The sequence below is a fragment of the Suillus paluster genome (genome assembly GCF_016628075.1).
Source record: "Suillus paluster strain FC165 chromosome Unknown EDB91scaffold_57, whole genome shotgun sequence".
Taxonomy (NCBI): Eukaryota; Fungi; Basidiomycota; class Agaricomycetes; order Boletales; family Suillaceae; genus Suillus; species Suillus paluster.
Window position 1 is genome coordinate 185552 of NW_024537617.1, and position 12566 is coordinate 198117.

Consider the following 12566-nt stretch of genomic DNA (forward strand, 5'->3'; position numbering starts at 1 on the left):
ACATACCACAGCATGTGGGGTCCCTTCACCAACGCACATTATCACCCCCTCATTGTTGTTCCGCGTTATGAAGTACTTGATCCAAGATACTCATGAGCCAGGTGGAGAATGAGGATGAAACCAAGAGTGACATTCTTCGCGACTTGGTAAATAACTCTGTAGAGGTCTTGAGTGTTGAAGACATGAATTCCAACATCTCGCTGGTCATGCTGCAGAACAGCCTTCACACCATTTTTGAGTCTATGGGGTCCCGATATATTGTCTAGGGGCGGTGTCGAGGCTGCTACTTCTGATGGCAAATGGTGAGTTCTTTTCTGCGAGTTCTTGCATGACATACTTAGTAACTTACGTCCGACAGCAATGGAATGGGGTTGAGACCTGAGGCCAGTGGCATTCATGCGGTGCCTTGAAATGTTCGAAAGCGTAGAATGCCCTGCGTGCCATGAGCCTCGCACCCTACTCGTTTCATTTGAATGAGTCGCGCCCTACAACGCGCCCATGCCGTTCAAATCTGATGCCCATGAATCAATCTACTTATGGGCGGCTGCATATACTACGAGCCCGCTTCTGTCCGTTGATTCCAGCTCCAGAATATTCCAATACATCCGAGCGCTGCACATCGCTGGGTGCCACGTGCATGCTGTGGTTTCCTCCTTTATAATCCATCAAGCACTTTACGGGCACTGCAGCGGTTCGTGACCTCTAACACATCTTACTCTCAAGCGTTAGTTTATCAGCTAAATGTCAGGTTTTGTGCCTGATCCTCACGATGATTGCCCTCTGCCCATGGGAGAGGAGCTAAGCCACCCAGAACACCCCCAGGACCCGGGAGATACCCACGTCAGTGGAATACAACAAGTCGTCATTACTAGTATGTCCTATGTATCTCCATTCAGCACGTATTGATGACCTTTCCCAAGGCATTCTCGCGGCTGATCTCACTCTTGGTCTTCGACGAATCCCCGCTGGCTTCTACGTGACAGTAGAGGCTAATGGTACTACATGGCAGACAAGTAACAAACCTGTACACGTAGACCAGGTTGTGATCGAATGGAACGAAAACATACTTCTGTAAGTTGTCCTTCTTCCCGTCTTTCCTGCAGGCATTAAAAAGATTCTAGACCATCCGAGCCGTCTTCTAAAGTTCGGGTTGCTGTGTATGCCTCATTTGAATTGAGCCCCATGCTCGGTCATGGAGAACGCCTCCGCAGATTCGAGGTCTCTGTAGGGGAATTAGTAGAACGCAGTGAAAATTCACGTCGTCCGTAACTTCTGTCATGAATCGCGCCTGTCGGATGTTGACAGGACAACCCAGCTTTCGACTTTCAGCCCAAGGCGGGCGATGTCGTATCCTCATGTACTTCGCTGTTTGCCACTGTGGAGCAGCGAGTTTCTTATGAAGACGACGCCCCGGCTGTTGTCCCGATTGCTCCTGTGAGTAGATCAAAGCATTCTGCATATCCTGAGAACTCATAGTATGCAGTCGACATCATACGACACATACAAATTGGAACTCATGACGAATGCGGGACATTGTATTCTTGCGCGCTACAAAAGGACGCAAGACCATAGGGATCTCGATCAAGCTATAAAGCACTTCGAATGCGCCTCTGATCTCTGTCCCGTTGATCATCCTTACCGCCCTGCGACACTGTCCAACCTAGCTACTGCGAAGTTCGTCAGTTGCCAGGTAAATGGAACCTACCTCGACCTCGACATCCCCATCTCTCTTTTTCAAGATGCGCTTGATATGCGTCCCACAGGTCATCCAGACCGACCTCTCACCCAACTCCATCTTGCCATCGCTCTGCTGTCTCGTTTCGCGAAACGGGGATTTCAAGCGGATGCTGATGCGGCTAAAGAGTTACTGAATGAAGTTGGAAATGTCTCCCTTGCCGATAGCCACGTATCCAGAGCAGCTCTGCTTTCAATCGAAACCTCTGCTTTGGTCAGAAGCACTGATGCAAATACACTTGGGGCGGAGGGGCCCATTGCATCCATGCTTCCGTGGTCCCCAAGTGAACTTGCTCGTCGAGCAGAGTTGTGTTTGCGCACAGATGACCTCCATGCCGTGGATGAAGTGATATCCCTTCATTATGATGCGCTAGGATACTACAGCACAGCGAATGATCAGCGAGGGCAATTGCTGTGTAATGTCGGTCTAATGCTGGCCACCCGCTTCAACCGTCGAGGCAATAGTCAAGACCTCGACAAGGCCATTGCGTTTGAGAGGGAAGCACTGGCTTTGCACCCGATTGGTCACACAGATCGGTACGAGGCATTGAATAACCTTGTAAATCAACTCTCCACCCGCTTCGAGCTCCAAGGCAATGACCAAGACTTGGATGATGGGATCATGCTGAACAGGGAAGCGCTGGCTTTGCACCCGGTCGGTGACGCGAAGTTCTGGGCATTGAATAACCTTGCAAATGCACTATCCACCCGCTTCAAGCACCGAGGCAGTGTCCAGGGCTTGGATGAGGCTATCGTGCATCACAGGGAAGCGCTGGCTTTGTGCCCGGTCGGTCACAAATATCGGTACGGGTCATTGAATAACCTTGCAAATCAACTCTCCATCCGCTTCCAGCACCGAGGCAATGACCAAGACTTGGATCTGGCTATCGTGCTTCAGAGGGAAGCGCTGGCTTTGTGCCCGGTCGGTCACACACATCGGTCCTTGTCATCGGATAACCTTGCAAATCAACTCTTCATCCGCTTCCAGCACCGAGGCAAGACCATGACTTGGATGAGGCTATCGTGCTGAACCGGGAAGCGCTGGCTTTGCGCCCGATGGGCACATGAGTCGGTCCTCGTCATTGAATAACCTTGCAATTGAACTCTCCACCCGCTTCCAGCACCGAGGCAATGACCAAGACTTGGATCAGGCTATCGTGCTGAACAGTGAAGCGCTGGCTTTGCGCCCAATTGGGCACATCAATCGGTCCATGTCATTGAATAGCCTTGCAAATAAACTCTCCACCCGCTTCCAGCACCGAGGCAATGACCAAGACTTGGATCAGGCTATCGTGCTTCAGAGAGAAGCGCTGGCTTTGTGCCCGGTCGGTCACACACACATCGGTCCTTGTCATTGGATAACCTTGCAAATCAACTCTTCATCCGCTTCCAGCACCGAGGCAAGGACCAGGACTTGGATGAGGCTATCGTGCTGAACAGGGAAGCACTGGCTTTGCGCCCAGATGGGCACATGAGTCGGTCCTCGTCATTGAATAACCTTGCAATTGAACTCTCCACCCGCTTCCAGCACCGAGGCAATGACCAAGACTTGGATCAGGCTATGTGCTGAACAGGGAAGCGCTGGCTTTGCGCCCAGTCGGTCACGTGGATCGGTCCGGGGCATTGAACGACCTTGCAAATGAACTCTCCACCCGCTTCGAGCACCGAGGCAATGACCAAGACTTGGGATGAGGCTATCGTGCTGAACAGTGAAGCGCTGGCTTTGCGCCCGATTGGGCACATCAATCGGTCCATGTCATTGAATAGCCTTGCAAATAAACTCTCCACCCGCTTCCAGCACCGAGGCAATGACCAAGACTTGGATGAGGCTATTGTGCTGAACAGGGAAGCGCTGGCTTTGTGCCCGGTCGGTCACACAAATCGGTCTGCGTCATTGAATAGCCTTGCAAGTCAACTCTCGCCCCGCTTCGAGCACCGAGGCAATGACCAAGACTTGGATGAGGCTATCATGCTTCTCAGGGAGGCGCTGGCTTTGTGCCCGGTCGGTCACGCAGATCGGTCCGTGTCATTGATTCACCTTGCGGCTCGACTGTCCACCCGCTTCAAGGAGCACCGAGGCAATGACCAAGACTTGGATGAGCCTATTGTACTTCTCAAGGAAGCGCTGGCTTTGTACCCGGTCGGCCACAAACATCGGTACATGTCATTGAATAGCCTTGCAATTGAACTCTCCACCCGCTTCAAGCACCGAGGCAATGACCAAGACTTGGATCAGGCTATCGTGCTTCACAGGGAAGCGCTGGCTTTGTGCCCGGTCGGTCACACACATCGGTTCATGTCATTGAATAACCTGGCAGGTGAACTCTCCATCCGCTACGAGCACCGACGCAATGACCAAGACCTCCAGGAGTCACTACAGAATCTCCGCTGTGCATTGACTCTCTTAACGCAACATGATCCTCGACAACTAGGAGTCCGTCGGTCACTAGCCGCTGTATATCTGCTGGCCTATCAATCAGGCCTTGGTGAACACACCGAGGATCTGAATACCGCCATGCATCATCTCAAGGTAGCAGCAAATTCTGTCTCTGGTGGTTTGCTAGCCCGCCTGCGCACAAGTCTAAGCTGGGTTCGCCATGCTGATCAACATTCACATGGCACCGACCTCGAGGCTCGTGCAACTTCCATCCAACTTCTGGATGCTTTCATGTCTGCAACAGCTTCGGTGTCATCACGTCATCGTATCATGAAGGAGTTCCCAAGCACGCTCGCAGTTAATGCCGCATCATGCGCTCTTCGTCGTGGCGATGTGTGCCGTGCTGTAGAGTTGCTGGAACAAGGCAGAACTCTCATATGGACCCAGATGGCGCGATTCCGCACGCCTCTTGACAGCCTCCAGGATCGTGGTGTTCATGCAGAGGCATTGATGAAGAAATTCCGAGACCTCAGCTCTGTTCTTGATCGACCTCCCTCGAATCATCCAGAAGGGATGTCAAGAGTTGACGTAGAAGCAGAAGCTACGAGGTACAGACGTGGAGTGGAGAACTGGAATACAGCTCTGGATGACATCCGTAAGATCGAGGGCTTCGACCGCTTCCTACTCGCCCCCTTGTTCTCCGAACTTCAAGATGCTGCTCGTGATGGCCCCATCATCATTCTCATCGCAAGCAAGTCGTTTTGCGATGCAATCATCGTCTCACACCAGGACCCTCCTATCACTGTAGGACTTGCTATCACTGTAGAAAAATTGGTGCAATTAGTGATCGCACTCCAACGGACGGTGAGAAACGAGCAGGAGACACAAGCAAAGCTGGTGGAAACTTTGAGACAGCTGTGGGTCGAGGTAGTGAACCCTGTGGTTGAAAATCTAGCCGGAGTTGCAGAGCGAGGGTCGCGAATCTGGTGGTGCCCAACCTTCACTCTTCAACTTCCTGCCTTTGCACGCCGCTGGCGAATACAAGGGCGGTGGAAAGTCAGCTTTCGCAGCTATATGTTTCTTCATACACTCCATCCCTTACTGCGCTCATCAAGGCTCGCAAACGTCGTGACAAGTCTCTCCTCGTGTCCTTCGCTGCCATCGGTCAGAACCACCCACCAGAACATAAACATCCTTTGGAATGTGTCGAGTCGGAACTGGACTTGGTGCAGAGCCTCCTACCCCCTTCCCCAACCATTTCCTTTACCTAAAGTCACGAGCGCTGACTCAACGAAATCAACCGCTCTGCTCACATTGCGAGATAATCATTGGGTCCATTTTGCCTGTCACGGGACACAAAACTCGGTGGAACCCTTCAAGTCAGCATTTCTCATGCGCGACGAACCACTTCAACTTCAAGATATCAGCCACAGCGGATCTATCTCGGCACGAATTTGCATTTCTTTCTGCTTGTCAGACCGCAGTCGGTGACTTTCAGAACTCCTGACGAAGTAGATTCACTTGGCCGCTGGCTTACAATTTTCTGGGGTGAAGAGTGTGATTGGTACATTTTGGAATGTTGATGACAGCACGGTGCAACGCTTAGTCGAGGCATTCTACAAGGAGTTTTGCGGAGACGGAAAGATGAATTCAAAACGAGCTGCGCGAGCGCTGCACAAAGCAGTCCAGTCGTTGAAAGACTTGCCCTTGGACCAGCGCATCGTGTTCATGCACATTGGCATATGATCAATTTCGTGCGTCCTTACTCTACCGTGACTTTCTTGAGACGATCTGACGACTTCACATGTAGCATCCAACTACTATGACTGCGCGCCAGTTGTGGCCAATGAATGATATTCCAGACTATAGGACTGTATAACTCGCCGATATGTATTACGCCTACTCTCGACTTCTATTTAAATTGCATTTCCCAGTGTGTTGACTCAGACCCCAAGGTGACTGCTCCTAACGTGTAGGTAAGACTGAGGTTCAAACTATATCATTGGTTCGAACAGATCTGTTATCGCACAACGCAGGGACAAGACATAATTGTGAAGGAGTTGATAATTGTGTCTCTGAATTGTGCGACTCATGATTGACCAGCATATCCGCGTACATAGCATTCCTGTGGGCCTCATGTGCGGCAGGGCGGAAGGGGATGACTTCGAGGATTCGCAAGACAACCACGTACTGTCTGGTAGATGCTTAGCAGCGTCAGTGACACTGCTACACTGTCAACTCACCACATATATAATACGGCTTCAACTAAGCGTGGAAATGTACTCCAGTATGTCATCCATCATAGGTTTGGATGGACAGCCGATGATGATTCGTGTCACCAGGCAGCGAGGTAGGAGCTTCTCACGACGCACAACGAGCTAAGTCATTGAGACGGGACTCGGACGGTGCGATGGCGGAGTGGTGTGTGTGTTTGCGATTAGAGATGGACCTGCCAGCAAGGTGTTGATCGTGTAGGAAGAAAAGAACGAATGAGAAGTACCGGTACCAGGGTCTAATCTTCTGGGAGATGGGTATTACAACGCAGTAAGTTGCTCTCAGCCATGCGCCAATACAGCGAAATACAGTTCTTAGGGAGAGCTTGTCCTCAGAGGAAATAGAATCTCGTCAAAAGTAATGTCTCGGCACTTGCCGATTCTAACACTTTTTCTAACTTGGCCTGGCCATGGCCTACGTAGCATTCGCCCTGAGAGTCAATTGGAGGACGAGCGCCCGAAACGTGGAGAAGTTGATTATAATAAGCTGGAAGAGGCCTGAGGAGCTACAAGAGGTCGACAGACTTTCAAATTTCATCGTGCGTATATCTACATCTACCTTTTTGCTTGGACCTCTTTATGGCCTGGTAGTCTTCACATCATGCCATTACCTACAGCGCTTCAACTCCTTCATCCTATCCGTACGCCAAAATACCCTTCTTGTAACCTTTCCTAGGCTCCTACTCTCGTGTCGTCTTGTTGAATGCTTTTGTGCCATTGTTCGCGGTAGTGATCTTCACCGTCCTTGCGCTACTTCCCGACTTGGCCTGGCCTATACCAAGTTCCCCATCGTCATACCCAGCATCATTCCCCTTTCCATTACCTGAAATACTCCTCTCTAGCGCATTCTTCAGCCTTGCTCATATTCTTTGCGTCCCTCTCTATTCATTCGCTTCCATTATATTCCTTTCAGAGTCAGCCTCTTTGGTGTCCACATTCCTCCATGTCCTCCTCACCAATGGCCTTCGTCTCACAGCATTGGCAATCCTGCAAGTCAGGCACACCATGGACTATCCCATCCCAATTTACCAGGACCCCACATTCCGCACGGTACGGTGGCTCTCATTCAGGGGCCAAAATCTTATCCTCTCCTCTCCGCAATGTACCTCCACTCCCCATCATCATTACCTGAATCAAACCATGTTCTCGCGAGGACCTACGTTAGCTCATACATGTCATTCCTCATCAATTTGCCCCAGGTGCTGCTACTGCATCCCTTGCTTGCTGCGCTGCATCCCCCAACGATTTTACCTCGCATAGGCGTGCACACCACCGCGTACGTACGCGATCGGTTGAGCTTGTCTGTATAATGAGATTCCCTGGATTGAACTCCAACATCGGACCGACTATTGAGCAGAACAGTGCGTTTCGCCCAGCCTTTTGGTCAGACTCTCGCTAAACCTGACATGCAGCGGGAACAATATCGCTCCCATCAAGTATCCGGTCTATCTGCCACAGATACTACGACGGCTGTCACGCCGTAGCACATGTCATCGATGTGCAAGAGACCGAGAGAGGCCCGGCAAGGGCTGGGGAATCTTGGGTACATTCTCTTCTCGTTCACCATGCCCTCAAATTGAGGTGTAACAACGACTGTCAAATTATGAATACAAAACAGATTCGGTCCCAAGACTCCCTTGAAATTCTCTCAGCAATAGAGATAAGACATGACTATGAAGGATGGGATCAAGGGAGGGAGAGCTCGCGGAGACAGTTTTAGGAGAACCAGGATACGGAGATGGAGAATAAACCGCAGAGGATTACGAGTTTGGATGTCTGGAGCGTTTTGAAGCTTGAAGCTTGACGAGTGAGTCGGTTTGGAGTGTGATATATGCCTGAAATTGACTGGCGCTTTACTTTTTAGAGTTGGCGTTTGGGAGGCTATGGATTGACTATTCTGGAGAATACAGAATAGTAAACGGGTGAGTACATTGCGGATCGTGCTGGGTTGGATTTCTCACCGGTTGTTGTTTTGCGCAGTGATCTGGAGGATCGCCAGCGAGGCTCGGGGCATTGTTTTGTTTCCACCTTGTCTTCCGTTTGTGTGTGTGCACGCCGCCACATCATTGAGCGCATGCTGACAGATCTGGTGGCGCTGGCGGTTGATCCCATGTAGCTTAGCCTTCGTTCGTTCGCGTTTATCGAGCTCGTTCTCATGTGTCCTGTTCAGTTTTGATTCAATTCACAGATCCGTCCTCCCCTCACACCCCCGTCATCTGCGACACAGTAGGGAATATTCTGTGCCCACGGGAGCACAGTAATTGCCAGCGCATTGTGCACCGCGTGCAGAATAGCACTAGGCTCGAGATTGCAGGATATTTTGTCAGATAGTTTTATCCCAAAAAACCGGAGGGGATATCCGCAAGGAAAAGCGTAGTATGACTAAACTTTGGAAGGAGGTACATAGAGGCTTTAAGGCTATCCTCAGTGCCAACTGCGACGCAATGTCAACTGTGGCTAAGCCGTTGTTGGCGAGTAAGCATCCTGTTCTACATTTCTTGGCGCCCGAATCTACCATAGTTCAGTGGAGATCGCATCACATGCCGATGAATCCGCCGTGCTTGATGCAGCACTTTGTGGGTTTCCCTCTCGCGTCGCAGGGCATTCGCATAATTAATACATGATATCTAATCCTGGCACGCGACCAGTCCACGCGGCAGTTTTGCCTGCTGTCGACATATAGTGCGAGAATGACTCTGAAGTTGTAGTTGGCAACCTGCGCAGATTTGCACGACAAGACCCAGAAAATGATGGTGCCCGAGTTCTTCTTGCCGTTATATGCTGCTGGCGAGTACTACAAGCGTGGTGGGAAGTCCCTTCCAATTATACGTTTCCTCATTGCACACTATCACGTACGGTACGTGCTGATCAGGGCTCGCAGGAGTCACGACAGATCCTTGTCCATGTCTTTTGCTGAATTGTGATCAAAAGGAGAAATCAATGATGAAAACGTAGTGCACCGAGTTACGAATTACAATCTTCTGAGTTTACAGATGAGAAACATGCACATCATGATCTTGTCCTCGATATATGTTTGATCTAGCTAGTGCTTGCACATCGAAGAGCGTAATAACTAAGATACTCCCTCGAAATGTAGTGCTAAGGAGATAACAGATTCAGTGTATCTTAAGCCTTCTGCCAACACCATTGTATGGAAAGTTGACGGTGATAAAATCCCAAAGTGCTAAGGTTGGGTATCTTTCACAAACACGGAAGAAAGAATGAGCTTAGCCAGTCGCCTGAAAACATGAACCTCTCTCGCAGCCCAGATGAACCACAATATGAACATGGTGACGACCACACACCCGCTGGCAACTGATGCTAGCATGGCCGTCGTCGTAGATTTGAACACGTTGTACAGAAGGGCAATTGCAAAGTAGATCATCCTGGTCAAGAATAAGGTGACCATTAGTCCTGATTAAAGAGTATCGATCCACCTACCCCCACATAAGCATTGCGTATGGCAGACTGTGAACCGTTGCGAGGGCTTTCACTCCAAAAAATGTGCCCGTCAAATTTGAGAGGAATTCAGCCTAAGTAGACTAGTTAGCGTGGCAGCAATGGACGTAATGATGATGACTTGCCGCTTTGTCGGCTGATTCAAAACCATATCTCTGGTTCTGACGCGCGAGCAGGACTGAGGCGATCAACGAGCCGGTGATGAAAATAATCGAAAGGTAGGTAGAAACGATCCCGATCGATTGCGACTGGCTGATGTTTACGTTCGGCACTGCAAGAAAACTCACATCTACGGCCAACATGACGGTAGACTGGTAAGAACAAAAACAAATCAAATTACGAAGCGGGCTGCTGACTTGACTATACGCACGTAGATCGTGATCCCAGTCCATTCCGCCATGAGTTTACTGTTAAAGTCTTTCCACCGCGGCGTGTTGATGCACTCGTCAACCCACACCCTTCGAATATCTTTCAAGTGCGCTTGCGGAGCCCAAAAAAGCATGGCATCGAGAGCCAAAGAAAGGCTGCTGGTCAGTGGACGCACGGCAGCATCCTCCTTGTACACAGATCTGTCGGCATCGAGACGAGCACAGGGTAGACCACAGAAGTTGAAAAACTTGGCTCTATCTTCCCCCCCAAAAAATGAGCCACGAGCTACGGCATCGGAATGAAGAACATACAGAAGTAATGCATGAACCTCGCTGTTGGTAAAATGATGACTCTTATAATATTGAACCATGGGTATAGGCCGTGCTTACCGATGATACAAGTTGAATGAGGGAAATCATTTTCCTCGGCATTCTCTGTAATACTTTAGATTGTGCTAGGTGAGCGGATCGAAAGGGAACTTTCGTACCTTTAAGATGGTTGATCAGCTCCAGGATTCTGGAGAGTTCATCGGCGTCAAACGGCGACAACGACATATCCGAAGTGATGATCTCTAGAATGTCGCGTTCACAAAAAATTGAGGATTATTGACATGCGACAAGTACCTGCACTCGCATGCATGACGACCTCCCTCAGTTCCTTGAGAAGCTTGACTCGATCCATCTGGTGGTTCGGGTAGCGTTCGCAGTGCGTCCTGCTCGTCTCAGGCGATGATGATCATACAGCATCTGGAACCACATTCGAGTCAAAACGAGACTGGCGAGAAGTGACTGAAACTCGTACAATTGTAAGTGACATACCAGTACTCAGACTCCAGGGCATATCCTACTGGCTAGTTCGTATCGTCAGCGTCGTCATAAATTCAGCACGACGCACGAATGTGGCTCGGATCAGCGACGGCTTGGAGCCCGCTAAAAATGTTCACTGTCGCTTGATCGTGGTCGTGAAGCCAAAAGAGAGTTCGAAAAGCGTGGTCAACAAAGTAATATTGACAGGACACTTGTTCATCCTCGGGTTCAGCCGGCCATAACTGCACAACGAGCTCGATGTCATCGATTTGGAGGTTCACTGATTCTGCGCGTGCTAGGTCGTATAGTCCATCTACGTATCCGTCGATCAAGCAGAACGTAGTTTCGTCCATGTTCGCTTCAGTGAATGTTTTCTACGATAATGTGTCCAGTCAATACACGTATGACCTTCGTGATCGAATGCTTACTCTGCGGTCGTTATAAAAATACAGCGCGCCTTCGGGATGTATACATGACTGCCAATCACCATTCAACCATGAATATGATCTGCGCAGTTTGTCATCCCCATTTAAATATGACCTGATTCACTCACTCGTTGGGGAATTTCCTCATGAACGCTGGAATTCTATCACACTTGCGAGAATTATCTCTGGAGAGCGACTCCTCAACACCATCCACAATTAAGATCGAGTGCTGTACGTACACAAGAGGACGATTATCGTATCGTGAAACATCATTCGCAGCGAATGGCACAAAATGGGGAGTGATGCCGGGGGCATTGGAAGAGATTGTGTTACCGAGATTTGCGAGCGAAGAAGTCTGGAGCGGGTCGTGTCGCTTGGGAATGCATGGAACAGGCATGACACACGGAGGTATTGAAGATGACACCACATATTGAGTGCTGCTTGCTGCACTCGCCGAAGCTATTTGTCGGTTGTACAGCGGCAATGGCAAGTTAGCCTGTGCACAGGAAGCCCTAGCACATCGTGAGTCTGCAGTGGAGGACCTTGAGTCAGTATTGTGTCCAGGTAAAATGTGAATGTTGGCGACAAAGCGCTGAAAGCAAGACACGAGAATGCGCAACCGCTGGGTAGATGAAGTTGTGAGTGCCGTCAACACTTGCCATAGACGTTTCAAGAGCTTTCGAATTAGCCTCGTGCTCGACATATTTAGTCGTCGTGCGTCTGCTGAAGTTGAGCGTAGTACGTACGTCGTACACCCCTTTGCGTGCAGTCCAGGCGGGTTTTGCCGACCTCCATAACTCTGTCACTTCGCAACTTGAGGACAACGTCAAGGCCGTCATTCCCTCATTCCGCCAAAAACTATGGCCGCGACATTGCTTGCCTTCTGCGTATGAGCTCGTGCACAACACCCTTGTCTCATCCACAACGCCGTTGTCGACCAAGGACATCTACAATTTTGCCATGAAGCAGACAGGGATCCAATTCATCTCAGACGAGTTGCCAGAGTACAACGTGCCGAAAAAACAACATCCCACTATCGTGCATTCACAGGGCAGCCCTCTACGCGACCGCCCCATCCAGAGCACCCTGTACAGTCCCTACAGTGAGTTGACACCGATATGAG

The 12566-nt window shown here is 50.1% G+C and overlaps 4 protein-coding genes across 4 annotated transcripts; 3 read left to right on the plus strand and 1 right to left on the minus strand.

Annotated features, from left to right (window-relative positions):
- The first annotated feature begins 216 nt into the window (after nt 1–216).
- On the plus strand, nt 217–1368 carry EDB91DRAFT_666621 (uncharacterized protein). The gene is made up of 5 exons (XM_041328034.1): nt 217–302; nt 359–691; nt 749–871; nt 921–1071; nt 1122–1368. Exons 2-5 carry the CDS (start codon nt 499–501, stop codon nt 1267–1269), a joined length of 615 nt encoding a protein of 204 aa, XP_041174002.1. The 5' UTR covers nt 217–302; nt 359–498; the 3' UTR covers nt 1270–1368.
- Nucleotides 1077–5930, plus strand: EDB91DRAFT_666783 (uncharacterized protein). The gene is made up of 4 exons (XM_041328035.1): nt 1077–1434; nt 1484–2729; nt 3540–5865; nt 5922–5930. Exons 2-3 carry the CDS (start codon nt 1517–1519, stop codon nt 5600–5602), a joined length of 3276 nt encoding a protein of 1091 aa, XP_041174003.1. The 5' UTR covers nt 1077–1434; nt 1484–1516; the 3' UTR covers nt 5603–5865; nt 5922–5930.
- A 1522-nt stretch (nt 5931–7452) lies between these two features.
- EDB91DRAFT_666358 (uncharacterized protein) lies at nt 7453–8491 on the plus strand. The gene is made up of 4 exons (XM_041328032.1): nt 7453–7745; nt 7797–8191; nt 8249–8306; nt 8365–8491. Exons 1-2 carry the CDS (start codon nt 7694–7696, stop codon nt 8102–8104), a joined length of 360 nt encoding a protein of 119 aa, XP_041174004.1. The 5' UTR covers nt 7453–7693; the 3' UTR covers nt 8105–8191; nt 8249–8306; nt 8365–8491.
- An 878-nt stretch (nt 8492–9369) lies between these two features.
- On the minus strand, nt 9370–12213 carry EDB91DRAFT_667312 (uncharacterized protein). Its single transcript, XM_041328036.1, has 14 exons — nt 12103–12213; nt 11683–11971; nt 11572–11628; nt 11447–11525; nt 11107–11392; nt 11031–11055; nt 10836–10924; nt 10700–10783; nt 10602–10646; nt 10524–10544; nt 10214–10470; nt 9969–10154; nt 9826–9917; nt 9370–9770 (listed from the first exon to the last, which is right to left on the minus strand). The coding sequence occupies exons 2-14, from the start codon at nt 11838–11840 to the stop codon at nt 9569–9571; spliced, it is 1581 nt and encodes a 526-aa protein (XP_041174005.1). The 5' UTR covers nt 11841–11971; nt 12103–12213; the 3' UTR covers nt 9370–9568.
- Nucleotides 12214–12566: the final 353 nt, after the last annotated feature.